This window comes from Leptosomus discolor, chromosome 4, assembly GCF_034619465.1.
Source record: "Leptosomus discolor isolate bLepDis1 chromosome 4, bLepDis1.hap2, whole genome shotgun sequence".
In the NCBI taxonomy this organism is placed as follows: Eukaryota; Metazoa; Chordata; class Aves; order Leptosomiformes; family Leptosomidae; genus Leptosomus; species Leptosomus discolor.
This window is the reverse complement of record NC_141394.1, coordinates 18,387,412-18,415,170: the sequence shown is the minus strand read 5'-3', so window position 1 is coordinate 18,415,170 and position 27,759 is coordinate 18,387,412. Positions and strand designations below refer to the sequence as shown.

General features: G+C 42.7%; 2 protein-coding genes across 2 annotated transcripts in view; one reads left to right on the top strand and one right to left on the bottom strand.

The window, feature by feature from the left end:
• SMARCA5 (SNF2 related chromatin remodeling ATPase 5) lies at positions 1-24,889 on the top strand. The gene is made up of 24 exons (XM_086464537.1): positions 1-138; positions 2,720-2,794; positions 5,656-5,822; positions 6,476-6,576; positions 7,189-7,289; positions 9,206-9,385; positions 10,839-10,994; positions 11,100-11,231; positions 12,072-12,140; positions 12,642-12,751; positions 13,026-13,252; positions 14,948-15,069; positions 15,158-15,310; positions 16,488-16,624; positions 17,377-17,521; positions 17,782-17,901; positions 18,134-18,244; positions 18,909-19,022; positions 19,210-19,332; positions 20,576-20,708; positions 21,689-21,807; positions 22,788-23,000; positions 23,444-23,554; positions 24,567-24,889. The coding sequence occupies exons 1-24, from the start codon at positions 1-3 to the stop codon at positions 24,630-24,632; spliced, it is 3,123 nt and encodes a 1,040-aa protein (XP_086320663.1). The 3' UTR covers positions 24,633-24,889.
• A 2,242-nt stretch (positions 24,890-27,131) lies between these two features.
• The window catches only part of FREM3 (FRAS1 related extracellular matrix 3), a 71,068-nt gene continuing 70,440 nt past the window's right edge, over positions 27,132-27,759 (bottom strand). The window contains exon 24 of the mRNA XM_086464787.1: positions 27,132-27,662. Within this exon, the coding sequence (XP_086320913.1) occupies positions 27,132-27,662 (531 nt within the window). The remainder of the gene's footprint in view (positions 27,663-27,759) is intronic.

Here is a 27,759-nt window from a genome sequence, read left to right as displayed (position 1 = left end):
ATGTCCGCTGGACAGCAGGCGCCGCCGCGGCCGCCGTCGCAACCGGACGAACCGCCACCGCCAGGCGCCAACAGCAGTGAGGCCGCGGGGACAGCTTCCTCCGCCGCCGCCCCGGCCGGAGGCGACATCGAGATGGAGGTCAGGCGCTTTCCTCCGACGGGGGGACACCCCCCCCCCCCCACCCCCAACCCCTCTTCCCAGCTCCACGGGGCTCGGCGGCGGGCCCCGGGGGCGCCGCGGCGGGGAGGCGCCCGGCGGCGCCGCGGCAGGTGCCCGCCATGAGGGACGGTGCCGACGGGGCGTCCCCGGGCCGCGTGGGGCCGCGGGAGACAATGGAGGGGCGGGCGGGGGCGGGCGAGGGGCCGTGCCGTACGCCGCGGCGCCTCCGGGGCGCTGCCGGGCCCCGGCGGGAGGGAGGGAGGGCGGCGAGGCCGGGAAACGGTCGCGCGGCAGCGGTTGGGAAAGGTGTGTGTGTGGGGGGGTGTCCCTCCCTGTGCTTCCCCGCTCCGGCAACCGCCGCACAGGGGTCCCCGGCGTCGTGTTCCTCCGGCGGCTGCTGCCGCGGGGACGAGGAGGGGGAGGCCTTGCCGCCAGGTCATTTCATGTATTTATCTACTTAGAAGTGGGGTTACGGGAGGGCAGGGGTGCCCTCCTCGCGTGTTCCCACTCGGGAGGGGGAGTTTGCCGGCCTCCTCCCCCCAGGCACACACGTAGGCGTCGAGAGCGCGGAGATCTGGGCTCGTTACCCGCTGCTTGCAAGTAGCCTTCCTCTTCTCTCCCTCCTCCCCAAAAAGCCTTCCCATCGTTTGTGCTTTCTGCTTCAGCGATGAGCGAGTCCACGCTCCGAAAAGCAGTAACGTTTTCTGCCTACTGAAGTGGTTCAGAACTTTTTTTTGGGGGATGGAGGGGTTGTTTGAGGATTTTTTTTTTTAGTAACAGGTGCTTATTCGAGAAATTTCAAGGGGTTTGAGTGATTGCTTGGAGATGCTAATTTTATCGAGCGTTGTTTCTTTAACGATACGAGGAAACTGGTTGGTCCTGCTTTCCGCGCTGGGTGTTTTGGACTCTGAGTCACCCTGTACAGTCCAGCCTACTTGATCTAAATAAATTTGTAAATGCCATATTTTTCGGATGAGCAAGTAGCCAAAGCACTGTGGGTAATAAGTCCTGCTCGAACCTGCAAAAACAGGGCAATTCTGAGCTGGGACTAAGCGCATGGAGGCTGCGAAACGCATGCTCTTGAGGCAGCCGTGTGCGAGGGCACTCTGTGCTTGCCAAGTTAGTTCCTTTTCGAGTGGGGAAGGAACTACCTCGCACCGAGTGAAGTTTCAGTTGAAATAGCTTCTTGATAGTCCGGATCATCTGAGAGACCGCTTTTCTTATTCTCCAGCTGGATTGTAAGGGTTTGTCGTTATTGCACGTGATGAGATCAGATGGCGCACTGCTGCATTTCTGTGTTTCGTGTGTTAGGCATTTCAGGAGACACGTGAATTTCACGTGGAAGTTCAAACGGCCCTATGTGTGTGCTCACTGTAGGTGGGTGTTGGCTAAATCTAGCGGGAGGTGAGTAAGAAGATTTGAGTATGACTTCAGAAGATCATTAGCCATAACTTTTTACTCTCAATTCTTCATATTTTCACTGGTGAATGAAACATTTGTGTTAGGTTTCTTCTGTTTCCACGTGCCTTACCTGCCAGAGTTTTGTGAGGCAACAGCTGCCCACAAACATCCCGTGTTTTTTCTACCTTTGTTTCGTGTTGTCTCTTACTTTCCTGTTCCATTGTTCCACATCAGCCAGTGAAGATTAAATTTAGCTCAGTTCTCACTTGGCTCAGTTAAACAGATGGTTAATAATGATTTTGAAGGCATCTTGTTTCCTTTTCTCGGCCTTTCAAGAACTATTTTGTGGTATACTGCCTTAGAGTGGTTTACTAGGGAAGGATCATCCCATTGTTCCTGGTTTTAAGAACAGAAGATGAAATTACACGTGGGATATGATGGGGAAAGAGTTAACCTAATAACATGAGAGAAAGGATAAAAAAGCCCTGATCTGAAAGAGTAATTGAAGGCGGTATGTCAAAGATTTGGCAGGAAGGGCACGAGGGAGACTGCCCCCTCCCAACCAACTTGTTTTTCTGTTAGTAGTGGTACCACTGGTGATAACAACAATTATTTGATTTGGTAAACTAAATAGGGGGAAAACGCAGTTTGTCTGAATTCCTACTCTGCTTCCAGGACAGAACTGCAGTCCAGGTTCTTCTTTAGACTTGTTCCCTTGTATAGAATGATGAGGGATTGGGGTAATCTGGAACAAGGGAAAAAACTTGAAATTATTCTTGCTTCCGGACCGGAGCTAGTTCTGTCACAGTACTCTGCAGAGCCAGCTTTAGGATGGGTTTGGCTCAGCACCCTAGAAGTGGCATGCTGAGCTCCTGGACCACAGCTGTCTTTCTCGTTCATGGTGATGTGATGCTTTAATGATGGAGCTAAATCGGATTAGAGAGATCTAGCTCTGCCCCTCTCCCTGTGGCAGGGATCTTTGATCCATCTCCAGGTAATTTTACAGTAAGTAATATAAAGCTGACTGTATCAAAGCAGCAAAAGACAGCTGTGCCATCTGATGTGGATAGATAGTAATCTGAAACAAGCTTATTCTCCTTTACATGGGTGTCTTCCCTTGTTCAGAAAATAATTTTTTTCTAATTCTTTTTCATCTCAGGGATCTTTTGGTGATGCATCACCAGGAAAGCAAAAAGAAATTCAAGAAGCAGATCCTACGTACGAAGAGAAAATGGTATGTAGTATTTGGGACTATGTACAGCTGTCCAGTACTTATGCAGTTGCTTAAAATAGGCTCGGGTTCTCTGCTTGTTTGAAATCTATTAACTGAGTTTAGAAAGCTTTTTCTAGTTACTCAAAAATATTTAAGTAACTCAAAACCAAAAAATATCCAGGAAAAAAACCCTCAGACCCATCTCCTTTTTAGCTTTTCCTTCACTGGTCTTCTGCTCTTTCTCCATTTCTGTTGTAGTAGTTTGTGGGAATTGCTGTTAATGTGTTTCCCTGTTTCTAGGAAGTATAGTCCTAGCAGCTTTGAGGTGCTCTGGATTTAGAAGAATGGTATAATGGGAAATATTCAAATGTCTAAGGGGAAAAAAACAGAACAAAAAGTTATCAAGTTGCTTTTGAAGTGCAGCTTCATTGTAGAGTTGTCCTTCCTGTAGGCAAGGGGGTTTATGAAGAGTTGAGCATTCACTTTCTCAGTTGGAAATGGAAAGATCCTCTGGGAAAGCTTCCATAAGCATTTAAATGGCCATTACCTTACTTTCTCAATATATGGAGTCAGTTGAAGCCTAGGACCTTTTCTATATCGCTGTTGAATACCAGAAAATAATTCCAAACTTAGTAGTGAGCTGCAGGAGTAGCAGTCCTTTGTAGGAAAAGTGTATTAATTTCTATTTGGGGGCGTGAGCAGTAAAAAGAAAGGTTTGCATAAGGCTTTGGGTGGCACTGCATTCGTTTTCAGTAGGAGGATTTCAAAACAGGCAGATTCTTTCAAACAGTACAGGTTACAGGTCAAAGTAAATAGTTAGCTTTCAAAATTCACAGGAGGCTGAGGAAAGGCTGGCTGTTTAGTACAAGCACTGATTGTAAGCCTGGGACAGCTTTTCAACTCTTCTGCTTTGTCAAGACTGAAAGGAATTTTGTTCACTTTTTTCGAAATTGAATTTTTTCTTTGTGAAGCTTTAGTTAGAGTCCTCAAGCTTTTGAAGATGGGTGATTTTGTGCTTCGCGGGTTAGATAGGAGAAAACTTACCGTTTTCCTTATTTTTTGTTTTTATAATATCCTGAATGTAAGAGATTGAGCCGTCCACTCCTTACCATCTCATCTCATTTTCTTTCTCTGTTCCTCCCCATTTTCTGTTCTTCCTGTTGGTAATTCCAGTGTCTGTGACTACATGTGGAATTTCTTCATAGGAAAGTGAAACTGAGTCTTATAATTTGCTGCTTCCTGTGTTGTTTCTTTTTGCTACTGAAAATAACGTAGTCTTCTTCTGCTAATTTCTTTGTGCTACTTTCTGGCAAACCAAAGAAGGTGAACTTGGAGTTGTCTCTTCTAGTCTCTAGACAGGCACGATTACAAGGAGGATTGTATTTTACTGTTGGAATAGTCAGAAGATGCGCTGGAAGAGAAAACAGGAAAAGTTTCTCTTGGCAAAAGGGTAGCTCAGGGTTGCAGAGTACAGCCTGTTCTTGTCTGCATCCTATCTGAAAGACAGAGATAATGTTTGTTAGTCTCTTAAAGCAATATCCTTAAGCATAATGAAAACGAGTTGTGGGGATGTGTGTGCAGTGCTAAAACTTGCAGAAGATTCCTCACTAAAATTTTAGAACAAGGGAACTTTTTCAATGCAATCTGTAGCTCTTCTCTTCCGCATAGCCAGTGAACCAAGGACTTAAAAATAAGGGGCAGCAATTTGGATAGTAGTGAGATCTGACCTAGTTTAAACTTCAGAAACAGTTGTGAAGTGAACAAACAAACAAAAAAACCCACGAAGAACAGACAGGAAAACTTTTAATTCAGTGGATGTGGATTGTAGCTGAGTCAATCAAGCTTTAACTATAGTAAGAATGAGTCTGGCTTCTGTGGTAAATACAGGATCTCTTTCTTGGTCTCCTTCTTCTCTAACCCTCTGTCTTCCTGTCTTTTGCATAGGACAGGAGCTGCTTGCTTTATAGAGGAGAACACTCACAGAGCTGGGATTGCTCTTGCAGAAGTCTGGAACATATGTTCCTTTTTACTAAGAAAACTGACTTCCTGTAACTGTGCAAGTTGCTAAATACCAGGTTATGGTGTGGTAGCTGGCAGAATGTCAGAGTGGTTGCTCTTAAGCTTGGAGCTGTTTTCTGTCTTGATTGTCTCTTCTAAAGTTTTGATGTGGCCTTGGGAAGGTGTGTTGATTCCAAATGGAACCCGTCTCAAAGGAAACGAGCCTTTTAGATACTAATATTGTCTCCTGTAATCTTTTTTGCACAGCAGAAACAGCAACTCACATCAAAGGGGCAGTCTGACAAGTTAGGCTGAGCATATCTAAGAGGTCTTGCTGGTGAAATAGGTGTTCTGGCTTCTAGCTATGGGCTCTTCTGCCCCCTCCGCCCCCTTTCATGCCAGCTCTTTTGCTTATCTGACACCACAGTGAGGTGGTGTGTCTCTGAGCAGGCAGGAAACTAATGCAGTAGAAAATAGTTATTGCCAGGTTGGTGAGATGAGTGAGTTCACTGAAGAGCCCTGTGTGTGCTGGGTGGGAATGAATTTCTGGGAGTGGGACTATCATTTTTGATAGGAGAAGGTTGTTAAGGGGACTCAGGCCTTGTCTAGTGACACTCATGCGATCTTTGTGCCTTAGCACAGGTCTGTCTTGCAGCTTTGATCTTACTGCGTAGCAAAGGCCAGCCTTGACCTGATAAAATAACAGTGAATCTGTCAGTAACAGTCATATTGTTGATGTGAATCATATCTCCTTTGTTGTTGTAGCTATGTAGATGAAGAAATGTGAATCTATATTTTTGAAAAGCATTTGTTAGCTTTTTCTTTTGGATGAATATGTACTGTTATGTTTCACACTTGTTCCACTTAATTTTTCTTGTCAACAGCAAACAGACAGAGCAAACAGATTTGAGTATCTGTTGAAGCAGACTGAGCTATTTGCTCATTTCATTCAGCCTGCTGCTCAGAAAACTCCAACTTCACCTTTGAAAATGAAGCCTGGACGTCCACGAATAAAGAAGGATGAGAAACAGAATTTACTGTCAGTTGGCGAGTGAGTGATGACATGTAGGCCAGCTTGTACTGTAATTATGGATTTTATTGTACTTTAGAAGCGTAAGTTAAACTTGCTAGTCTTTTGTCCTATTTCGGTGTGTCTTGTATGCTGTGTAATTGTGGGGTTTTTTCAGCTGCCCACCTGTAAGTTGAGGGTTGTTTAAAGATTTTAGGAGTTATAAGAATTTTGTGTTGGTGGTAAAGCGCTATCATGATCGAAAGTATTCCAGCATGAGGAAAAGCAGGGGCAGAAGAGTAGAGCATTGGTGGCTGTAAGTTGTAAGAGTTCAGGGAGAACATCAGTATGCAGCATCATACCGGCAGCTTGAAAATCAGAAGTCTGAATTTGAATCGCCTTCATTGCAGCTGATATGGCTGTGATATATCCAGCGTTTGGCAGATGTTCCAGAGCTGTTAAGTATGGTGTTTGAGCCTGCTAACAGGGTGGTCATCTCCTCTTATTGAGAAGCTAATAAGTTAAAAAGCAGCATTTCGGTTGATCAGCTAAACTTGAGTTCTTTTGAAGAATCCTGCAAGAAGCTTCTTTGGGTGTTTGCGTTCTGTGCTGCAATGATGTTAGATTTAACCGTGGAACAGTTTCACGTCTTTTCAGTTTATCCAGAAACTTACTACTTTCTTGCACTTTTTCAGCTACCGCCATCGTAGAACAGAGCAGGAAGAAGACGAGGAGCTGTTAACAGAAAGCTCCAAGGCAACTAACGTCTGCACGCGATTTGAAGAATCTCCATCATGTGTGTTTCCTGTTGTTTAAAACAAAGTTTGTTTTCCTCCTTTCCAAGGACAATGAATCAATCTGGGGGGACGAGAGAAGGAGAGAAAAATCCAGCACCAGTCTAATGGGACAAAATGTATTAGTGAGGGACTGTTTTCTTTCCAGTCAGGCTAGAAGATGGTCCAGTGTCTCTCCCTTTAGAAACCCAGTTGCTATTCTTTAGTTACTAGCAAAGAGCTTGCTGGTTTTAAGTCTGTAATCTTACAGTTTTTACATATGTAACCTGTCCTCTGATACGATTTAAAGTACTGAACAGCTTCCAGTTCATTTAACAGAGAGTCCAGTATTCTGCTGTTCTAACTCCGGCTGTATTCTGGTTTGGCGGGTGGTGACAGTTAGAATTTCTATGTTGGGTTCTTGCAGAAAACAAAGCTATTGGAGCAGCTTGCAGAAACAAAATCAATGTGTCGCTGTCTCCAGTCTGCATTGTCCTTGAGATTTACTGCATGAAATTTATGACTTGATTTCGTTCTATAGCTTAGATAATCGGTATCAATTAGCAGGCGAGGGATGGTGAAATTCTTCGGTAAGTTTCTACAGATCTTTTAGTCTATTCTTTCTTGTCTTTTAGATGTTAAATGGGGAAAGCTGCGTGATTATCAGGTCCGAGGATTGAACTGGCTCATCTCTTTGTATGAAAACGGCATCAATGGTATCCTAGCAGATGAAATGGTATGCACATAGCTTGTGTTTGCGTTTTAGTTCAACTATATATATGGTTTCTTCAGTAACACAAAATACAATATATAATTTGCCAAATCTTATTTTTCTAGTGTGTTTTAAGTCACTAGTGTTAAAAATGTCACAGGTATCTTAGTTTAAATAAGCTATGCAGGCATAGAAATAATAGGTATATGAAAAGAGAATCTGTTGACATTTAGAACAATAAAATACAGTGGAGGGGAGTTGTTCTATAGAATGACATTATCCTCTTTTTTTTTTTTTTTTTTTTTTTTTTCCCCTAAATGGCAGCTATTTTGTTATGGTATTCTCCAGCTGCCCTTGTGGAAGAGAGTGTCAGGTATGAAAAGAGCAGTAAATGTGGGAACACTTCTGGCTGTTATTAGGGTAGAATGCAGATAGCATGATACGAGTGTCCCATAAGGACTGGTTTCAGCAGCAAGAGCTACAAAAGTGGGAAGTTTTCTGGGAAAAATGGTGCAAAGATAGCTGTAGCTAGAGAGCTGTCTTGAAATTTCTTTCACACCATAACCATAGATATTTCAGTCAGCACTGGCCATAGTAGCTTTTGCTTCTGGTTTTATTCTTTTCCCTGAAAGACAAGGGATGAAGGCAGAAGAAATCGCAGTAGTTTGACAGACAGATATGTTTTTGCCCTCTTAAGTGATTTTAGTTGTATCTGTTTTTAATAAGGAGCAGATGAGGAAAACAGAAATCTAATTATATTTCAGTATATTGCATTTTACATACCTTCTGGTAATTTCTTTTCTGTGTAATAAAACTTCTTCAAGATAAATTAGAGACAAATGGATTTAAATTATTGTTTAGTAACACACTTGATTTTAAAATAGATCAAGGATTTTCTTCAGCCTATGTGCTTATGAAAAGAGGAATTTTTTTTTGCTGAGTACAATTTTAAGTGGAGCAGGCTTGTTTAACAAAAACAACCGGAAAACTAAGTCTTTGGATTTGTGATATTCCAAAATCCATCTTGTGTTGAGGAGTTGAAATATTTACTGGTAAATATTTTTGGATTCAATCTTAAATATTAATCCTTTTGAACTTACTAACGCCTTTCACACAGCTTGTAAGTACTTTTCCACATCTTACAGCAGGTGGTTAGTTGGAATACAAAAACTTGAATTTTTGAAGCAAAAGTAACTTGCACTGATGGTTTTTGTTGGTTGTTTGTTTGTTTGTTTTTAAATCCCATGTGTTTGAGTCATCTTTTTGAATTATTTAAATTATATAAATGATCTGATTTTTCCATGTCTTCTGCAGTTTTGTTTTAATTAACATTATATGCTGAAGACACGAAGTTTTAAGTATTTCTGTTGAAGGAAGAACAGAGCACTTAAAAAACCATGCTTTTAAAAAAGCTCAGTGTTTGTTTCTTCTTTGACATATGCAGCTGTTTACATTTATGATTGGCTTTCTTCTTACAAGAACTGGCATCATGTCGTGACCTGTAAAAGCCTCCTTACAGGGTTCTTGATTTATTCACTTTATTTCAAGTTAAGAGAACACGTATGTCCAGATTGTAAAGTTTATTGACCTCTAAATAACTCACCTGAGTACACTCTAGTCTACAAAACAAAGTTTATGAAATAATGTTTGTTTGCACTTCTAAGAATGCGTCTTACTTGAAAGGTAAGGAAAAATTCTAACTTCATAATCCAAGATTTGAAAATGTTACTCTTCCTACTTTTTTTATTAAATGTGGGAAGCCATGCAAGCTTTTCCTAACCGAGATTTTGGTGCCTTTTGTGAGTGGCGCTGTCTTTGATACATCTCGCTCATTTGTTCAGGCTGCTGTGTCTTCCATGTTGTACTCAGAGCTCGCTCTTGGGTTTTTGAAAGGTGTTTCCTGTGAGATTTTTTTTCTGACATGTTAACGTCTCTTCCAGGGTCTTGGGAAGACACTGCAAACAATTTCTCTTCTTGGGTATATGAAACACTACAGAAATATTCCTGGTCCTCACATGGTGTTAGTTCCTAAGTCCACTCTGCATAACTGGATGAACGAATTCAAGAGATGGGTCCCTACGCTTCGAGCAGTTTGTTTGATAGGCGACAAGGACCAGCGAGTAAGTTGTGATGTGATTGTTTTTCCGGTGTAAATCCAGCGTGTGATCTTGCTGTTCTTTACCTTTACCTTTCCTTCACTTGGCTTTGCAGTGGTGAAACAGTAAGGCCTATGAGTGCTACCTGCTTAAAATAGTTTTAACTTTGAATTCACACGTGTGTTGCCCAGCAGTTGCTTCATCACTTTACAGTTTAATTACTTGACCAGAGGTTTTCTGTCTCCTCTTGTGAAGGCAACGCAACCTGATAAATTTTAAAAAAGGAAAATAAAGTTTTTCATGTGGAGTGCTGTCATTTGTATGAATATATAAATCTGCAAAAAGGTAATTTGTTTTCTGCTCTACATAGAACTGTGCGTTGTACAGCTGTAACAGCAGCTTTTAAGGGGATTATGGGGTCTGTCACTAAGGAACTGTTTTCTGAATGCACTTGTCAGCTTAATGTTGGAGGGGGCAAGGTGGGTTGGTTGGTGGAAGTGATACACAATTGGATCCTACTTGGCTTGAATTTTGTCAGTTAGAGAAAATGTTCAGCCTCTTACTGCCTTACTGTTGCAGTCATTCTGTTTTTGTCACTTCACTATCGGTTCTCTGCTACTTTTTTAGCATAGCAAAGAAAATGTGAAAACCCATGGAATATGATGGTGCATCTGTAGGTTTGTCAACTGGAGTTACCCATTTATTTATGGAAGGAAGAGTTATCACTGGTGCCATTAAATGCTTTTGTCGGCAGGTTTTTTTTTTATTCTAAGGGCATCTGGCTCTATTTTCAGAGTTTGTCGGGTTAGAAATTACAAAGGTATTGATGAAACTTTACACAGTTCTAGAGGTCATTGATCCAGGTCTAATATCTTGTGACTTTTTTTTTTAGTACTACTTTTAGTGACTTTTTTTTTGAATCCAAAAGTTCGTATTCTTTCGTCAGTATATTTCTTGCTTGTGTGAGTGAAGTTCTTGACAGGTATACATCTCCATATCTTGAATTCTGACTAATTACTGTGTCTGCTTTTAACCTTGGGTGTTAGTGTTCTAGAAATTGCTTAGTTAGCCAGATAAAGCTGTCCCTGGGATTATTTTTTATATTCAAAAACTACTGTTTTCTACACTTAAGAAAAAAAAATCAAAGCAAACCTACAGAAAATTCATTTTGAGTTCCGATCTTACCGTTCCGCTATTGAAAACCTCATGTGTGTAGGTAGTCATCTGCAGTTTCCAAAGGGAGAAGTTAGAGGTGAAATCCCTTCTCTACTCTACTCCAAGGGTTTTGGCACCTTCAGCACTGACAAAATTGTCAAGGTTTACAACGGTTGTATGTTAGATTGCCTCTATAATTAATTTTTATCTTTCATTCCAAATTTAGTAGCAACATTGTTTTAAAATTTTAACAGCGCTGGTGTGTCCTTTTTGGTTTAGATTTGATGAAGCCTCAGTAACTAACTGTCACCTTGTTGTCTAGGCTGCCTTTGTCAGAGATGTGCTGTTGCCTGGAGAGTGGGATGTCTGTGTGACATCATATGAAATGCTTATCAAAGAGAAATCAGTGTTCAAAAAGTTTAACTGGAGATACCTAGTTATAGACGAAGCCCACAGGATTAAAAATGAAAAATCAAAGGTAATTTATACTTTTGTGAAAGAATAAATATTTGTGTGGGTTATTAGGTGGTAGTGTGGGGACTAGTAATATTTTGATATTTGCTCATGTCTCGCTGCCTTTCAGTTATCAGAAATTGTGAGAGAATTCAAGACTACAAATCGTCTGCTGTTAACTGGAACTCCACTTCAGAACAACTTACATGAACTCTGGGCGCTTCTTAACTTCCTTTTGCCAGATGTCTTTAACTCATCTGAAGTAAGTCTTCATTGCTGCTAATTAAATTAACTTTGCTGGTTTTCCAGATTTGAAGAGAGACCCAAATACATATGGCTAGGAGTATCCGTTACGGATAACGATAGATTAACAGCTAGAAATGCTTCCAGATTTGTGAAGTACAGTAGGGTAGACTGCTTTTCTCAGCTCTTAGTTTTTAAAGGGCTGTTGTGAGCTTAGCAGATATAAGAGGTATCTAAAATCACAATGTGAAGATGAGCTCTGCTGCATTTGAAAATAGGTTGAAACACTGTGATGGCTAAAGCAACTACCTTTGTTCTTACATTTAACTATAATTTAAATAAGTTACCTTATTGTTTATCTAAACAAACCTTATTGTTTATCTGTGGCTTCTTTCCTGTGAGTTGGGAGATACTATATAAAGAGCAATAGACGTAACAAAACGAAGCAGCTGCTTCACTGTTGTGATGAATTGAGAGTGTAAGGTCTGTAGAAAGGGAAGCCTTGTGGTGCATTACGTCAAATTTTTTTTTATTTTTACTTTTCATCGAATGCTGCGGTAGTCGCTTCTTCCAGTTGGAATTTGTCCAATGGAGTTATATGAGTGAATCTCTTTCAACAGAAGAAGACTCACATATTGATCTTTTTTTTTTTTTTTTCCTTCGAAATGGAAGGTTTTCTTTGGTGTTTTGGAAGACATTGTGTTACAGAGCTTTCCATAAAAATAGACCAAAGAGGGTAATTTGTTCTTTTACTTACTGCCTGTGTAAGAGAACCGCTTGAACTCTGTTTATTCACTGTTGTAATGACATTGCACCTTGAAAGGAAACCTCTTACATACCAATGATGTTGTTGATACAGGACTTTGATTCATGGTTTGATACAAACAACTGCCTAGGGGATCAAAAGCTGGTGGAACGTCTCCACATGGTGAGTCTTTCTGCTTTTTGTGTAAGTGTTACTTTTGCCTGTTAGATTCTCAATAATTCTTCTAGTGCTTCTTGTGACAGAATACGAGAGTGAGATAGCTTATTCCAGGAACTATGGTAGACTTTCAGAAAAGGTTGGTGATGCTCAGAAGATGGTCTAGTTCTTGAAAAGGAAATTGTTTTGGAGAGAAGGGTTGATAGTTCTGGCTTTCAGGGTTCTGAAATGCTTATGATTAAAAAAAAAAATGGCTGTGAAGAGACTAAATATCTCAGTCAAGCAAAATTAAAAGAGAACCAAGGGGCATAGAACAAGCTGAAAGATGATTTTGGCCTAATCTTTGAGTGTTTCATATGGAAGACTTCCATATAGGTTGTTTTTTCAGATGATCTGGTAATAGGCCTATGTGAGCATTTATGATAGAGGGTATCTGCACTGCTTTTGTCTGTTGACTGCTCAGCGTTTCAGTTTCCAAAATACATTTAATGATGCAATCTCTTTCAGGTGCTACGACCATTCCTTCTACGTCGCATTAAGGCTGATGTAGAGAAAAGCTTGCCTCCAAAGAAGGAAGTTAAAATCTACGTGGGTCTCAGCAAAATGCAGCGAGAATGGTAATTCATGTACTTGGCTGCCCTGTGGTTAAGGCTCAGAAAGAATGTGCTGCTTGTGACTTGATTATTGTGTGGAACTTGATTTAATTCCTTCTGGTGTACTCCCTACTCATACGTATTTCCTCATGACACTTGTGCTATGCCAGAACTGTGTATGTCAGGGAGAGTTGCCTGATGAAATGAGGGGGAGGGTGAGCCTTTGACTATACTTACCATTTAAGGAAAGGCCAGCTTCCTTTTGGAGTTACAAAAGTTTTTTCTTTCTTTGATGTAGGTATACACGGATCTTAATGAAGGATATAGATATATTGAATTCAGCTGGGAAGCTGGACAAAATGAGACTGTTGAATATCCTCATGCAGCTGCGAAAATGTTGCAATCATCCGTATCTCTTTGATGGAGCAGAACCTGGTCCACCTTACACAACAGATATGCATTTGGTCACCAACAGTGGCAAAATGGTAGTACTGGACAAACTGCTGCCTAAGTTGAAAGAACAAGGTGGGCATCTCTTGTTGGGGAGTTGTTTGGTTCAGTGATAAAAACGAAAGTCAGTGCTGCTTGATGTTTCCATGTACCCTGAGCAAAACCCAGCGCACTGTAGCCAGGACTATCGCTGGTTTCTAGCATGATACCAGCTTGTGTCTTACACAACTACAGTTTGTAAAGTGCCTTCGTCAGTAATTGGATCAGTAGTCCATTATGACTTTTTTGTGATGGTGAAGTGTTTTGATTTTTTTTTTCTTTTTTCTTTTTTTTTTTCATCCCAGCTAAATTGAGACCAACAAACATCAGTTGGTCTGGGCTTTAGGTTTTCTTTCTTAGCATTATCAGCTGTTTGAAACATAATCATGTAGTATTTTGGTGACTCCTTTGATTTACCATGAAGTACCATTTCAGATTCAAAGTCTTCATGCGAAAGTCAAATCCTTTGTGAAATGTTGGTCTTTCTTGCTGGATGTGATTTTGAGCAGCACCTGAGCTTTTTTCCGGGAATTCTTGAAGCCGTGCAAACATGGGGGAAGACTTGGTTATTTTAAAGTTATTTGATAGTAGGGGCAAAGCTCTGGAATGCATTGCTGTAAAACTCAGCTGCCACAGAATTTTTTGCTCTGGAATAAATTTTTAACTCATTATTTTAATAATGAAGTAACTTGGCTGAGGGAGTGGAGGAAAGTTTGTGACTGGGAGACATTGCAGAAAAAGAAAACCAGATCCAAACCTGAGCCTTAGGTAATATAAAAGTAACCAGTTCTTTGTATCCAGGTGTAATTCCAGCATCTGTGGTGATACGTGTCCTTGTAAGACTGAAAAAGAAGAATTCAGTGGTTACAGCGCTTTTTTTGATCTGGGTTTCTTTCTGCTATGAGGCTTCTTGTTGAGACGTGGCATGGCGATTGAAATTGGTCTAGTCTTAAATCAAATTACCATTTTAAATGAAAGAAAGTTCATTATTAGACCTTGAGACCAAAGGGCAGGGGAAAAAAATCATACTAGGAGAATATAGGGGGAAGTGGAAGCTTTGTAATATTCTGTGTTTTACTTAAATCTCTCAAGTAGGTTGGAAGTTGTGTGTATATGCAGAAATTACTGTACATTTACACTTTTGGGGGGTTGTTCTTGGCAGATAAGGAAACAGACAAGTCTTTAAGAACAGCTTACTTTATTTCCAGGTATCTTAAATCCAAACCAAATACTTTGAAATCACCTTCTTTTTGACTCCTTGATGTTTTTGTTTTTGTGTTACCCTCTCACTCTGCTGTGTCTGGGAACTTTTTGATAAGGAGTACAACAGAAAACAGAAGCCAAGGGGCAGCCGCTAGCTGCATTCTTACTGCCCAGTCAGGCCAGCCACTGCCGTGGCACGCACGGGAGCCTGCCCGTCAGTAGCCGAGCGGCTGTAACAGCTACAGTTGGGTCACACTCCCGTCACAGCTGCTGTTCTCTGGAACCCTTCAGCCGCGCGTTGGGCACTGGGAAGGGCTGTGGTGGTTTGACCCTGGTGGGCAGCTCAGCCCCGCGCAGCCGCTAGGACAGCAGCAGCTGCCGCCCCGCCTTAACATGTTGGGTCCTGAAATTTGGCTTTTCTTCTTGATACGGGGAGCTCCCTCCTTCCCTTTCTGGTAATGCAAACTTACAGAGTTTGATCAATCTTAAGTTTTGGTGAAAACATAAGAGAGCTTTTTACCCAAACAGGCTCAAGAGTCTTAATCTTCAGTCAGATGACCAGAGTCCTGGATATCTTGGAAGATTACTGTATGTGGCGAAATTATGAATATTGTAGACTGGATGGACAAACACCACATGATGAGAGACAGGTATTTAAAACTGTAAATATGTTATTTAAGCAGAAATAGTACTTGTGAAATGTTTGGTTCACCTGATGTGTTCCCTTTTTTTATTTAGGCATCTATTAATGCATATAATGAACCCGGTAGCTCAAAATTTGTGTTCATGTTGAGCACACGGGCAGGAGGTCTTGGAATCAATTTGGCTACTGCTGATGTCGTCATTCTGTATGATTCAGACTGGAATCCACAAGTAGACCTTCAAGCTATGGTAAGAACCCAGATGAAAACTATACTCTTCTTTCTTCTCTCTCACAGAACTTTCCTAGAAACGTGTGGCATGATGTAGTATTTCCAAAATAAAGGGGTATTTTTCCTCTTTTAGCACAGGAGTAGTATTTGCAAGACCGATTTTCAGTTCCAATGCAGCTTCCACTGTGTGGAACCCTCAGTCACATCTGGGCTGTACAATGCTCTGTGCGGTGGGAAATGCTGGGTACATGCTGCAGTACTCTTAGTAGTATTTAACAAAAAAAGCCTACTTTGTTTTTTTTGTTGGGTTTTTTTGGTTGGGGGTTGGGTTTTGGTTTTGTTTTTGGTTTTTTTAAATAATCTAGCGTGTTAATCCCAAGACTATAAAGCTTTACTTCTGTGGGGAGTGGAGGTGAATATGTTTACAGCGTCTTCCCTGAGACCTTGGAAAAGAGACAAGGAAAAGCTGAATTAAACTTTTCAAAAACTGCTTTTATGGTGGTGATAAGTGAGCAAGCTCCTTTTAGCAACCATCTTTAATTTTTCTTGACGTAGGTTTGCATGCATCTCCAACCTCAGGACATGTTGTGAACGCTACTGCCCACATAAGAAAGCAAAGCTACTTTAAAACTGCCAGAGTCTTTTGACAAATGAGGCCTTTCAGTGACAAATCTTGGAAATTTCTATGTGGTTGTTTCAGTTAAGCTGTAGGTTCTCAAGTATTCTAGCAAAAATTAGTTCAAAAGAGTGATGGAACTGGTGTCTGGAAGCTAAAGCAAGGTAGTTGCAGCTACCACTAAAGGTGTATGTTCAGAATACTAATTCTCACAGTGGTTAATGATTTGCCAGTCAGGTGAGACGGTGCATTGTAGTTTTCTTGAAACATTCATGGCACAACTGAACCATTTTGAGAAAGGTAGCTTTTGGTCAGTACAGAGATAATTTCTCAAACACTTTGATTTTACAGAAGGTTGCATAAGGTCAGGAGCATCCAACAACACCCCAAAACCTGCAATGCAGATAAGAATGTGCTGTCTTGGGTAGCAGTCCTGTCAACGGGGCGTCTGTAAAGATTTGACTAACCTATGCTGATCCCATTTTAAGTCAGTATGTTGAAACGAGCGGAAAGTGAAGATGAAGTATATAGTCATGCTGGAAACCAAGCACTGAATTGCTTGTTCCTTTTTTTTGCCTAGGATCGAGCACACAGAATTGGCCAGACAAAGACTGTTCGAGTGTTCAGGTTCATCACAGACAATACAGTAGAAGAAAGAATAGTGGAACGTGCAGAAATGAAGCTCCGGCTGGACTCCATAGTCATTCAGCAGGGCAAGTACACGAAGGCCATTTGTTTGTACAGATGATCTGCTTCGCTGCTTTTTTTCACAACTTGTAAACGGTGGCAAAATCAGCTAGTTGGTGTCAAAGGGAGTGTTAATTTTGCCTCAGCTGAACTCTGAAGATAGACTGCAAAGGTCTGATCCACTTTAAAATGCATTTTGCTGTAGGGCTAGGCTTTTCCTCACTAACTCTTTGATTACCCCCCTAGTGATGCACACCTACAAGTGGGTATGGCCAGATTTATTTATGGTTTGTTTTTAAAAGCACTCAGCTTCTCATTTGAACTGGCAAAATTAATGCCTTGCCTTTTTCTAATAGATGGGGAGAAGTGATGACAGTGTCACCTTCTTGGCTGACTTATTTGGAATCAGTAACTTTATTTCTGGGGAAAAAAAAAAAGATACAATAAGGTTTAGTCTGGAAATTGTAAAAATACACACCATGACAAAGCTTACATGGAAGACCTCGCATCCAAAATGATGTTTGTTGAACACAGTTCATGTATAACACCACAAACGTGTGTGATCCCTGGCTAGGTTTTGCTGCTTTTTTTTTTTGGTGCCCCCGTGCCCCCCCCCCCCCCCCCCCCCTTTTTTTTTTCCCCTTCATTTGGAATTTTGTTTTCTGAGAGAAAGGATACAGCTTTAACACGACAGTGTGAGGGGGATAAAAATCATGTGCTGCTCCTTCCGTGATGCAAATTGAGGTGACTTGCTATCCTCCAAATCTTTTGTCTTCAGGAAGACTGGTGGATCAGAATCTGAATAAACTTGGGAAGGATGAAATGCTGCAAATGATTAGACACGGAGCGACACATGTGTTTGCCTCAAAGGAGAGTGAGATTACAGATGAAGATATCGATCACATTTTGGAAAGGGGTGCAAAGAAGGTGAGATAACGTGTAAAAACAAAAAACCCCCAGAAGCCCACCTACAGACTTAAATTTAGTAAGATCTTATAGATGTAGTAGGATGGTGTAAGTTTAGTGCGACAGTATAACGGTAGATGATAACTTGGTTGTAAGCTGGAGAGAATAAGGGTTGTGCTGTTGAGGGTTTTCATAGTGGTCAAACATGATTGTTTCTTCTGCTGTTGTAAAGGAGGTGGCTCTAATTAAGTACCTTTCCAAATTGCTGTCCCCCCTCCCAGACTGCGGAAATGAATGAAAAACTTTCAAAGATGGGTGAAAGCTCACTCAGGAATTTCACAATGGATACGGAATCCAGTGTGTATAATTTTGAAGGAGAAGACTACAGAGAAAAACAGAAGGTAACATTTAAGTTTCTTTTGGAGGAAAGCACTAAGTTGCGTGATTGAACCATATTTATTTAAGAAGTGTTGGTTAAAATACAATACAATCTATAAAAATAGTTTATAGGCTTTATTACTTATTTAATTAGGTAGATGTAGAGCTAGTTTTATATAAAACTTGCAGCTGGTCTGAATATCTTGCAAGGCTTAGCCTTAATATTTTTTGGGGTGGTGGGATTTGTTTTTACAGCTGGCATTTACAGAGTGGATTGAACCACCTAAACGAGAAAGAAAAGCCAATTATGCTGTGGACGCTTACTTCAGAGAGGCTCTTCGAGTCAGTGAGCCAAAAGCACCCAAGGTCAGTCAACTAATTTAAAAATATAAGTTGTTCAGAAATGTGTGATAAATGGTTAAAGCGGAAAGTGAGAAATTGGTCTTTATTCATAAAAACTGCTCTATCCACTTCTATAAACTGGGGAGGCGATTTTAATTGAGAAAATCTGAAGGCCTTGAGACAAACTTCTGTGAGAAAAAAGAGCAGGATGAAGCTTGTAAGAGGTTAGGAGGGTGGTGAGACCAAGGTGTTTCTTATTTTATTTTTATTTAAGCAGCTGTGGATTTTCCTTACGTGTGGAAGGTTTCCTTGTTGCTGCTCAGAACACTTGAACTTTGTTCAAGGGGCTGCATGTGTAACTTTCCCCAGCTGCCACCTCCTCCCAAAAGACCCTCTCCCCATTTCTCACAGGTCTTTTACTTCTAGAATTCTTATGGTTGTAGTTGTATCTTGCATGGCATGGCCTTTCTTTTCTTTTTTTTTCCCTCTTTTCCTCTTTTTTTCCCCCCCTTTTCCTCTTTTTTCCCTCCCCCCCCTTTTCCTCTTTTTTTTTTTTCCCCCCTTTTTTGCCCCCCCCCCCCCCGCATTTTTGTAACAAAGTTTTTTTTTCTCCCAAACTCAAATCAGTTCTTAGAAGCAGATTCTGGATGTGAAAGGGAGTAAAATACAAACATTGTATGTATTTCAGGCACCGCGGCCTCCAAAACAGCCAAATGTACAGGATTTTCAGTTCTTTCCTCCACGTCTCTTTGAACTGTTGGAAAAAGAGATTCTCTACTACAGGAAAACAATTGGGTACAAGGTAATTGAAGAATTCACATGTTTTGCAACAGTTGGAGAATATGTACCTGTCCTGCCTTTCACACTAATTTCAGTGAAATAGTCATGTTGAGCTGAACAAATGATTAGGGTACATTAAACAGAAAAGTGACAATTAGCGATTGTCTGTGAAAAACTAATCAAATTCTACAAAATGCAAAACCTTTCAGGTACCTCGTAATCCTGATCTGCCAAATGCAGCCCAAGCACAGAAGGAAGAGCAGCTTAAGATTGATGAGGCTGAACCTCTTAATGATGAAGAACTAGAAGAAAAAGAGAAGCTTCTAACGCAGGTATAGTTGGGTCTTTGGCAGGACTGAAATGAGCTGAAGCTTGCTCTGTTTTACGGTGTTACGGGGACGTTCTCGGTCATGGATTCACACGTGCCGTAGTTGACGCAGTTGCAGAGTTCGGTTCTGACTGAAGAGCGGTTTAGCAGCTGGCTGTCGGGTACCAGCCGGGCCTGAACCTGCGCTGAATCAGCGTGCTCGGGTTCCACTGACGCTGACCTGCCTTCTGTGCGTTTTAAGCCTGAAGAGTAGGAACTAGCTCAGGGTTAGAGTCACGTTTGCGTTGACTGCAGCCTGTGACATCCTGCCTCAGCTGCGGGAGCTTGCAGAGCAGCTGCAGAGCTGAACGTGCTACTTCCCGCAGGATTTAAAGCGTATCTTCTGCCAAAGTGTTGATCCTGTCTGGAAGGGAATCCTACAGGGTCAGTTTTCCTAAACTGTGACTGGCAGTGCGTAATGTCCCTCTCTTTAGGAGGATGTAAGATGAATGGGTATATAATGAGGTAGCGTGTACATTTAAATAATTAAACCAGGTTAATTTGGGTGTTCTGTTTTCCCATTCTGTTTTGCAGGGTGGGGGGGAATTATAAGAGAAGATCTCTTGTTTGAGTAGTAATGCGCTGCAACAGTTCACTGTTAACAACAGCACAGCCGGGGGAGCTGGGGCTAAACGGAATGTAGCTGGCAGAATGTTTTACTGTTTGTAAAAATTGTTGGTAATATGAAATTAGCCTGTTTTGGCACCTGATAATTTCAGCATTACTATTGCTGTCCCTACTGAGTATTGTCACAAGATTGCTTTCGACCCTCTGAGGGAGAGGGACCAGGGAGAGTGGCTGATGGCATCTGCAAGGCACGTGGTGAGCCTTTTTTGGCAAAACAAAACCATTACAGACAGGCACTATTGCTTCACTTGAGGGATTTTTCTTCTTAAAAAGTGATCCCTGTCCTCTTTCAGAGAATATTGGTAGGAGGGATTAATTTGTGAGCTGAAGACTTTTATCCAAAACTAGGGTAGGTAGATAGAGAACTGGTGCTAATCACTGTGCAGTATCCAGATGGAGAGACTGGAGCAACTGCAGTATAAAGACAGGTTTTCGACTAAATTAAAGTGCAGCGACAGCAGAGGTTTAGTACCGTTGGAATGATGGAAGGGTTACAGGCCGTTTAAGGAAATCTCTAGGAAGAAATTTGGAGAGACACATACTGAACTTCTGTGCAATGTTTCCTTTTGATTGCTATAAAGGGATTCACTAACTGGAATAAGAGAGATTTTAACCAGTTCATCAAAGCCAATGAGAAATGGGGCCGTGATGACATTGAAAACATAGCACGAGAAGTAGAAGGGAAAACCCCAGAGGAAGTCATTGAGTATTCGGGTAAGTTACTTTTTAAGTAGTCTGTGAGGCCGAATCTAATGCTGCTTTCCTAGTTTGAACTGCCCGTGACCCTGGTGACACCTGAGACGCTCTTCCATGGCTCTTGAAGACTTTTGGGGCAGATTGGTACTGGTGGGTTTGGGATCGGCTGCGCTAGAGGTTTGCCATAGATTGCCCCTCCATGAGTAAAGCTGTGCTAAAATGTGCGTGGTACTGACCCACTTTAACCCATCCTAAAGCTACTCTTACCTGCGTAGTGCTGGCTTCAGTTCTTGTTAGGTTTTGCAAAACAAGCAATGCTTAGTTGGAGAGAGTTCGCTTTTCCGTGTGTTCACTAACCAGGAGTTTTCTTGAATCTTTACACCTTTATTACCTCATCCTTGTCAAGAGTAAACGATTTGTGACTCCTCAGTATATAATGGCCATATATTTTTTTTTTTTACCTAAGTCCACTCGGCTACTTACCTCCGATATCTCAGAAGTTTTCTGCTGTAGAGCAGCTGCAAGGTTCTGGGGCTGCATTTCTAAAGGTATATACAGCAGCTTAGGGATGTGAAAACTTCTTTGAAAAACCTTTTTGTTTATGTGCCTCCATTGTCTTCTTTTAGGCACTTCCTTTTGTCTTTGGCCACACCTGCTTCTGTCTGTAAAAGGGTATTGCTCTTAGATCAGTTTTCATTTTAAGAAGCTTTTTTTTTACTTTGAGAAAGAGATTGGCTAAAACCTCTCTGGCCTGTATCACACCTCGTTTAAACCGAGGGCTCGTATATCTGCCCCTTTCGAAACAGCATTTGTGATACTGCGACACGTGATACTGGGAAGTGAAGGTTTTCCCCCCTGCCAGGTAAAGGCATGCCTGTTTTTATAGAGCAGTAAGTTCTGGTGAAAGGAAGTGACAGCGAACATCTGGGGGTTTTAAGGTAAAAAGCCCTGACTTGTAAGATGAGTGATAAGAAACTAACCAGTCGTTCTTTTCTTAGCTGTGTTCTGGGAAAGATGCAATGAACTGCAAGACATAGAGAAGATCATGGCTCAAATAGAAAGAGGAGAAGCCAGAATTCAGAGACGCATCAGCATAAAAAAAGCACTTGATACAAAGGTACCCCCGGTGTCTGTCTTGCTTCCTGTATTTCCCTGTGCCAGGGCAGTGAGGTGCAGGATGCTGCGTCGACCCAGCGTTACCAACGCACGGAGGCCGCGGGCTGGGCCTGGGGTTTGCCTCTTCTGCGCGTTCCTCAGCAGCTGGTTCCTGTAGCGCTCCTGTTCCCTAGAAGCGCTGTCCTGGCTGACAGCTGTGATGGTAACCTCGGGTGTGGCCTACCTGTGGTTTGTGACAATCCTCTTCATCGGAGGACAAACAGCTCGCGGTGCTGTGCAGCACACTGCCAGTGACCGAAAATGGTTTTTTTATATATATCTATATATCTGTATCTATGTATGTGTAGAGCACTTAAAAAGGGAAGCCTTGGCAAGCGGAGGAGGCTTTAGCTCTGAAAGCCAGGGTTTGGTAATTAATAGATTTGTGTAAATTAAGCCAGTGTATCAGAATTCTGCCCCTCCCCCCCCCCCCTAGTTCATGTCTGACCAGTTAGTCATCTCTTCTAGGGAAGTTGGGGCAAGAACAGTGTCTGACCCACATAGCCAAAATGCAGCTGAGCCATGGGCCACGGTCCCCTGTACCTTTTTACGCTGACTCTGACCACTCCTGAGGAGTTGTATGTTAAAAGAAGAATCACTGCCATTGGAAGCCTGGCACATCTTGTCGGTTTTCAAATGTAGCGACAGGTCTGCGGTCCGCCGTTAATCAGAAGATGGCAGAGAAAGCTGCCCGGCATCTAGACCAGAACTTAGCTGGTTAGATGGTTCTGGTGAATGCAGTGTCTAGAGCCCACAGGTCCTTACACGTGGTGACTTACACGTGGTGACTTAGCACCAGAGATCGTAACAGCTCTGGGTTTTTAACTTGATTCAGTGAAAACTGTTCAGCTGCCTGGTTTCCTGTGCTTTCGTATAACACCGTTCCGTGCTAATGCTGAACTATTTCTTAGTGTTGTTATGACCGTGTTTTGTTCTGTTCAGATTGGCAGATACAAAGCCCCTTTCCACCAGCTGAGAATATCCTATGGTACTAATAAAGGGAAGAACTACACTGAAGAGGAGGATCGCTTTCTGATCTGTATGCTTCACAAGCTAGGATTTGATAAAGAAAATGTCTATGACGAATTAAGACAGTGTATCCGAAACTCCCCGCAGTTCAGATTTGACTGGTTTCTCAAGTCCAGAACTGCAATGGTACGTGTTAGTCTGGTTTGCCCTTTGCTCGTGAATGCCTGTGACACCGCAGTTACACACCAGGCTAATTCAGTAGCTTCTGAAATACTGAGGTACACACACATGTACAATACACGACCTTTTTGTAGCCTTTCCAACAACTGTAGTGGGTGGCAGATGCAGTAAACTAAAAAAAGTCTTATGGGAGGAGAATTTCAAAATTCCAAGGTACCATTTTTCAAAATCAATGCGAGTTCAAGTTAAATTACAAACGTGTTTGTTTTAAAAAGCAAACATCTGCAGGCAAATCCATTCCTGTGAAGCCAGCCAGTAACTATCAAAAACCTATTTTCACTCTGCCAAGGTAACATAAAAATCATATTAGAAATGCCTGCAAGCAGGTAGAAGTTTTTTACTCTTAAGTGGGTGCTTAATGTAGTGAATGAGTATGTTGTGCCATTTAGGAGCTGCAAAGGAGATGCAATACTTTAATCACCCTGATTGAAAGAGAAAACATGGAACTGGAAGAAAAGGAAAAGGCAGAAAAGAAGAAACGTGGACCAAAACCATCTTCGGTAAGATTTAAAAAGGCATTTCTGTGGAAAAGCTCATTTGAAGACGGGGGCGTGTTTCCAATTGCTGAGCCAAAGTTAGTTAGGGACAACAACAAAAAGCCTTACAGGGCCGTGTTGGGAGCGCCTTAAACTTCACGCTGTCATTCAGCTGGTACGGCTGTGGGTGTCAAATACAGGACGGTCAGTTCAGGTTCTAAGCTGGAGCTCACTTGCTTTGGAGCAGCTGACCTCAGGTTTTGGGTCCCCGAGCGGGTGAGCTGCATAGGTTTACCCTGGTGAAATAAGCCAGAGATGTATTTGGCCTTTCGATTGATTTTTATCCCTAACGAAACGACGTGGTTATCGCTGAGGGGCGCGCAGGCGATGCAGGCCCTTCGTGCCCCAGGCCTGCCTGCACGTGTTCTCTGTAGGCTCTGCTGTCCTGCTGGGGGGGGGGGGGGGGGGGGGGCTGGCCAGCAAGTGGGCTTCTAGAGCCGCGTTTGGGAAGAGGGCACCTGTGCTTGACTGCGCTTGTCGCTGACCGTAAAAGCCTGCCAAGTGCACGGGCCCGTTTTGTAAAGGAAATAACCAGCGTGCCCCATGTCCTCGCCTAGATCTGTTGTTCAGGGTGTTGTTGCCTAGAGCTGTCGTATCCAAAACTCAGAAGCACAACTCTCTCTGCAGATGTGCAGAAATCCATGCGGTTAGGAGTGGCGGGTTAGTAAGTTTTAGAACTGTTCACAGAGGATTTAAACAGGTATTTAGAAATACCCTTTCCTAAGTAGGAAACTTTGCACCATCCTTTGTTTGTTCCTGTTACCTCTGTGACATGGTACTCTTCCAGAACTGGAAGCGGCCAAGCCAGGGGCAGCCTGAGGAGCGTGTGCGTATTGGCCCTATTACCACACGTGCAGTTTCTCACTTCTTAAAGCTTCCAGGGTGTCAGTCAGCTCCCTCTGCCTCGACGTGAAAGCCATTGCTTGCTTCCAAGCTTTTTGTATCACAGTAACTTACTGAAACCCTTACCTTGCAGGCACAGAAGCGCAAAATGGATGGTGCTCCTGATGGTCGTGGAAGAAAAAAGAAGCTAAAGCTGTGAATGCAGAATTTTTGTAATCACTAAATTTAAAAAGTAGTTCTTTAATTTACGGGTCTTCATAAGATGTACTGTATAATGCTCAACTATTATGTCATTAAAGGACATCGGGGTCATCTGTTTACTGAACTAGAGACATAGTACTTAATGTAGTTTCACTTTTTTAAATGCAACAGCTGTGCTGAATTTTTTTTACCATTAACACTTGAAGTAATAAATAGGCTTCATTTATTAATAAAGCTTCATGTGACTTTTTTTCATTAATGTTTCCACCTGAATACCTATTTATTTAGTCATCCCCTGATTTATTTTTTTTTTCTCTTAGGGTGTTGTGAACACTTTTTCCATTATGAGCAGTAGAACTAGTGGGTTGTGTTTTCTTGTTACAAGCCCCAACCAGTCAGCCCCTGTTTTGGGAGATGCTGTGCCTCTGACCTTACCTTTATTTATTTTACTGCACAAATAAATACGCTCTGTTCTTCGACATTGGTGGGAAGGCCAGGCATTTGCCTCAAGAACTAATGATCCATTTACATACAGCTTGGAACAAAGTGATAGCATTTTTGTGCTTAAAACGTCGGTCAGTCAGTCAGTCAGTCCGGCCCAGCTTGGTGCTTCCTTAAACCGGTAGAGTTGTTTTTATTTGGCAAACAGCAGCCAGTGAGAACAGAAGCCGTCCCACCCGGTGAAGCAGACTGCTGCTCTCCAGCAGCTGCGGTAAAGGCAGAGACAGTCTTGGTTACTGGGGAGAGAAAGAACTGGTGCTGGCTCTGGGCGCGCAGGGCTGTGAGTGTCTGGCAGCCCGTGCTAGGCAGACCCTACCCTGCACAAGGGGTTCCTACGCTGGCCTGTCTTTTATGTACCCGGCCCATAATGACCGAGAGGAAAGGGCGTCTTTCCCAATGCCAGCATCTAATGCAGCATAGTTTTGGAATTTACTAGGGGAAAAAGACAAAAAGCAAACGAACCAACCGGAACAAAGGCTCAGTTTGCACAGAATAATCTTCACTCAGCTTTGGCCCTTTTAAGAACACCAAAAGGCATCAGTGTTGTGTAAACAGGCAGAAACCCATCCCTAGAAAAATCAGCTTTTTTGGCACTTTAGCAAAGCGAGACTTAAAAAAAAAAAAAAGCTGAGAATTCACACAAGTAGATTTCAGGTACAGCAGAGCAGTTCTTATTAGCACATTAAATGAGTTTCTAGTGGCAGGTGACTGCTTTGCAGACACCGGCTGGAAACAGGTTGCATACCCGCACCTTGCTCTTCGAAAAGTCAAAAGAAGGTGGTACGTGCAGCGGAGGTACCAGCCGGCCCACAGCGCTTTACAAGCTGGATTGTCGGGGCAGCCCTAGAAGAGATGATGCTTAGCGTACCCTAAACAAAAACGCTGCCGTGGTGAAGCCTTCCTTTAAAAGCATCCCTGTTCACAGGGGCAAAAAAAAACCCCAAACACCCTCAGAACCCCAAACCCAAACAGGCCATGATCATTTGTTTACAACTAGCCTAAATAAAAACCTTTATAGAGGAAGCGAGAAGGGAAAGATTTCTTAACAGCCCTTCATTTGGGCGAACAATTCTCAAGTGCCAGGATGCAGAAAGCAAAAGGAACTAAACCTTAATCTCCCAAATAGCAGCCTACTAGTTAGAGACAATCCATTTTCTTTCAAAGTAAAAAAAAAAACCAAAACCACAAAGTGTGTTCCCCAGTGCGCTCTGGCAAAACAAGCTACTCGTGGAAGTATTTGCCTGCCTTTTGATGCTATGATGGCTGCAGCGGGCAAAGGCAGACAGGCAGTTACTGTGGGAAGGCGCTCACCAGCATCGTTCGGACATACTAGACTCCGTGTGAGGCTGGTTGAAAGCACTTGACGCCGGCACCGAAGCCTTGGCGTGTTGCGTTTCTAGCGTGGCTTTACCCTCGAGTGCCAGCGCTCACAGAGCACGTGTAGCGCACCTTACAGCTGCCCACAGCTACAGCCTCACCTGTGTGAGTCCCACTGCTGGCTGTTGGTATCACCCGTTTGAAAGAACACAATCATCTACTACTTAGCTTCCATTCTAATACTAGTGTCTTCTTCCTTCCCCAGCGATAATTATTCAAACAAACAAACAAAACAAAAAAAACCACCCACCCCCTAAAACAGTTATATGAAAGCTAGGTACTGTACATGTAGTCAAAACCAGCATCCTTCTAAGCACCAGCCTTTCCTGGGGGGTACAAGGCACGTTTACAGCTGCCTATATTCAAAACAAAGAAAAAGTAGGTTTGAAAAAAAAGGAAAGCAGCACCAATCCCCTTCATGGAGTATTCATCTGAATTCTGCCAGTCAGTCGCTCGCACACGAACCCAGCACACCAACCCTGTCAGAGCCAGCAGCCCGTTACAAACAATCCAACGGGCCACCAGCTGTCTGTGCAAAGGCGCCAGCCAAGAGCTAGAGTTGAGAGTCTGCGCTTTTTGGTGAAATTGCGTGTTAAAAGACAAGCACCCAAGAAACCAGCTAGACTTCTGAACTGTCCCTGCTGCTGTGCCGTGTGGGCACGGCCTCGCTGCTGCTGGACTGGCTGGTGGGCACCTTGCTTTTCCCAGCAGGGGGCTGTTTCCTCTGCTTCAACACAACCAGCGTTACGCCCAGAGTGCAGATCAGAACCAGCAGTCCTGCCAAGCCTCCCGTAACGGGTACAATATTGTTTCCAGAGTCCCCGCGTGTGACTTCCAGCGCAGGCCGGTGGTGCGGCGTGCCAGCTGGGACTGCGTCCTTCCGGCTGACGACGGGTTTGGCGGAACGGTTAAGTGCAATGTGCTGAATATTAGTGCCCCTGTTCTTATCAGCTCCAATGTCTCGCATGAAGACTGGGGTCTCTGGGTTGGCTCTTCGGCTGCGCTTAAAGGCTGCGGTGCTAACTCTGCCCTTAGCAGAGGACAACACATGGTGGTAGTCAAGGCTTCGTTTGCCATTGTGTCTCTGCACATTTTCCTTCGATCGGACCGTGTAAATAGTGTGAACGTACCATTCTCGGCCAGCTGCCACCTTTTAAAAAAAAAAAACAAACCCAAACACATAAACCCCCAACAAACCACAACACACACATGCGCGTGCGTGCGCGCACGCACACACACACACACAC

Excerpts from the sequence above, each read along its gene's own strand:
- SMARCA5 (XM_086464537.1), top strand. The coding sequence starts at position 1 with ATGTCCGCTGGACAGCAGGCGCCGCCGCGGCCGCCGTCGCAACCGGAC. Across the intron at positions 15,311-16,487 it reads AAGTAGACCTTCAAGCTATG|GATCGAGCACACAGAATTGG; the intron begins GTAAGAACCCAG and ends TTTTTTGCCTAG. Across the intron at positions 23,555-24,566 it reads GTGGACCAAAACCATCTTCG|GCACAGAAGCGCAAAATGGA; the intron begins GTAAGATTTAAA and ends CTTACCTTGCAG.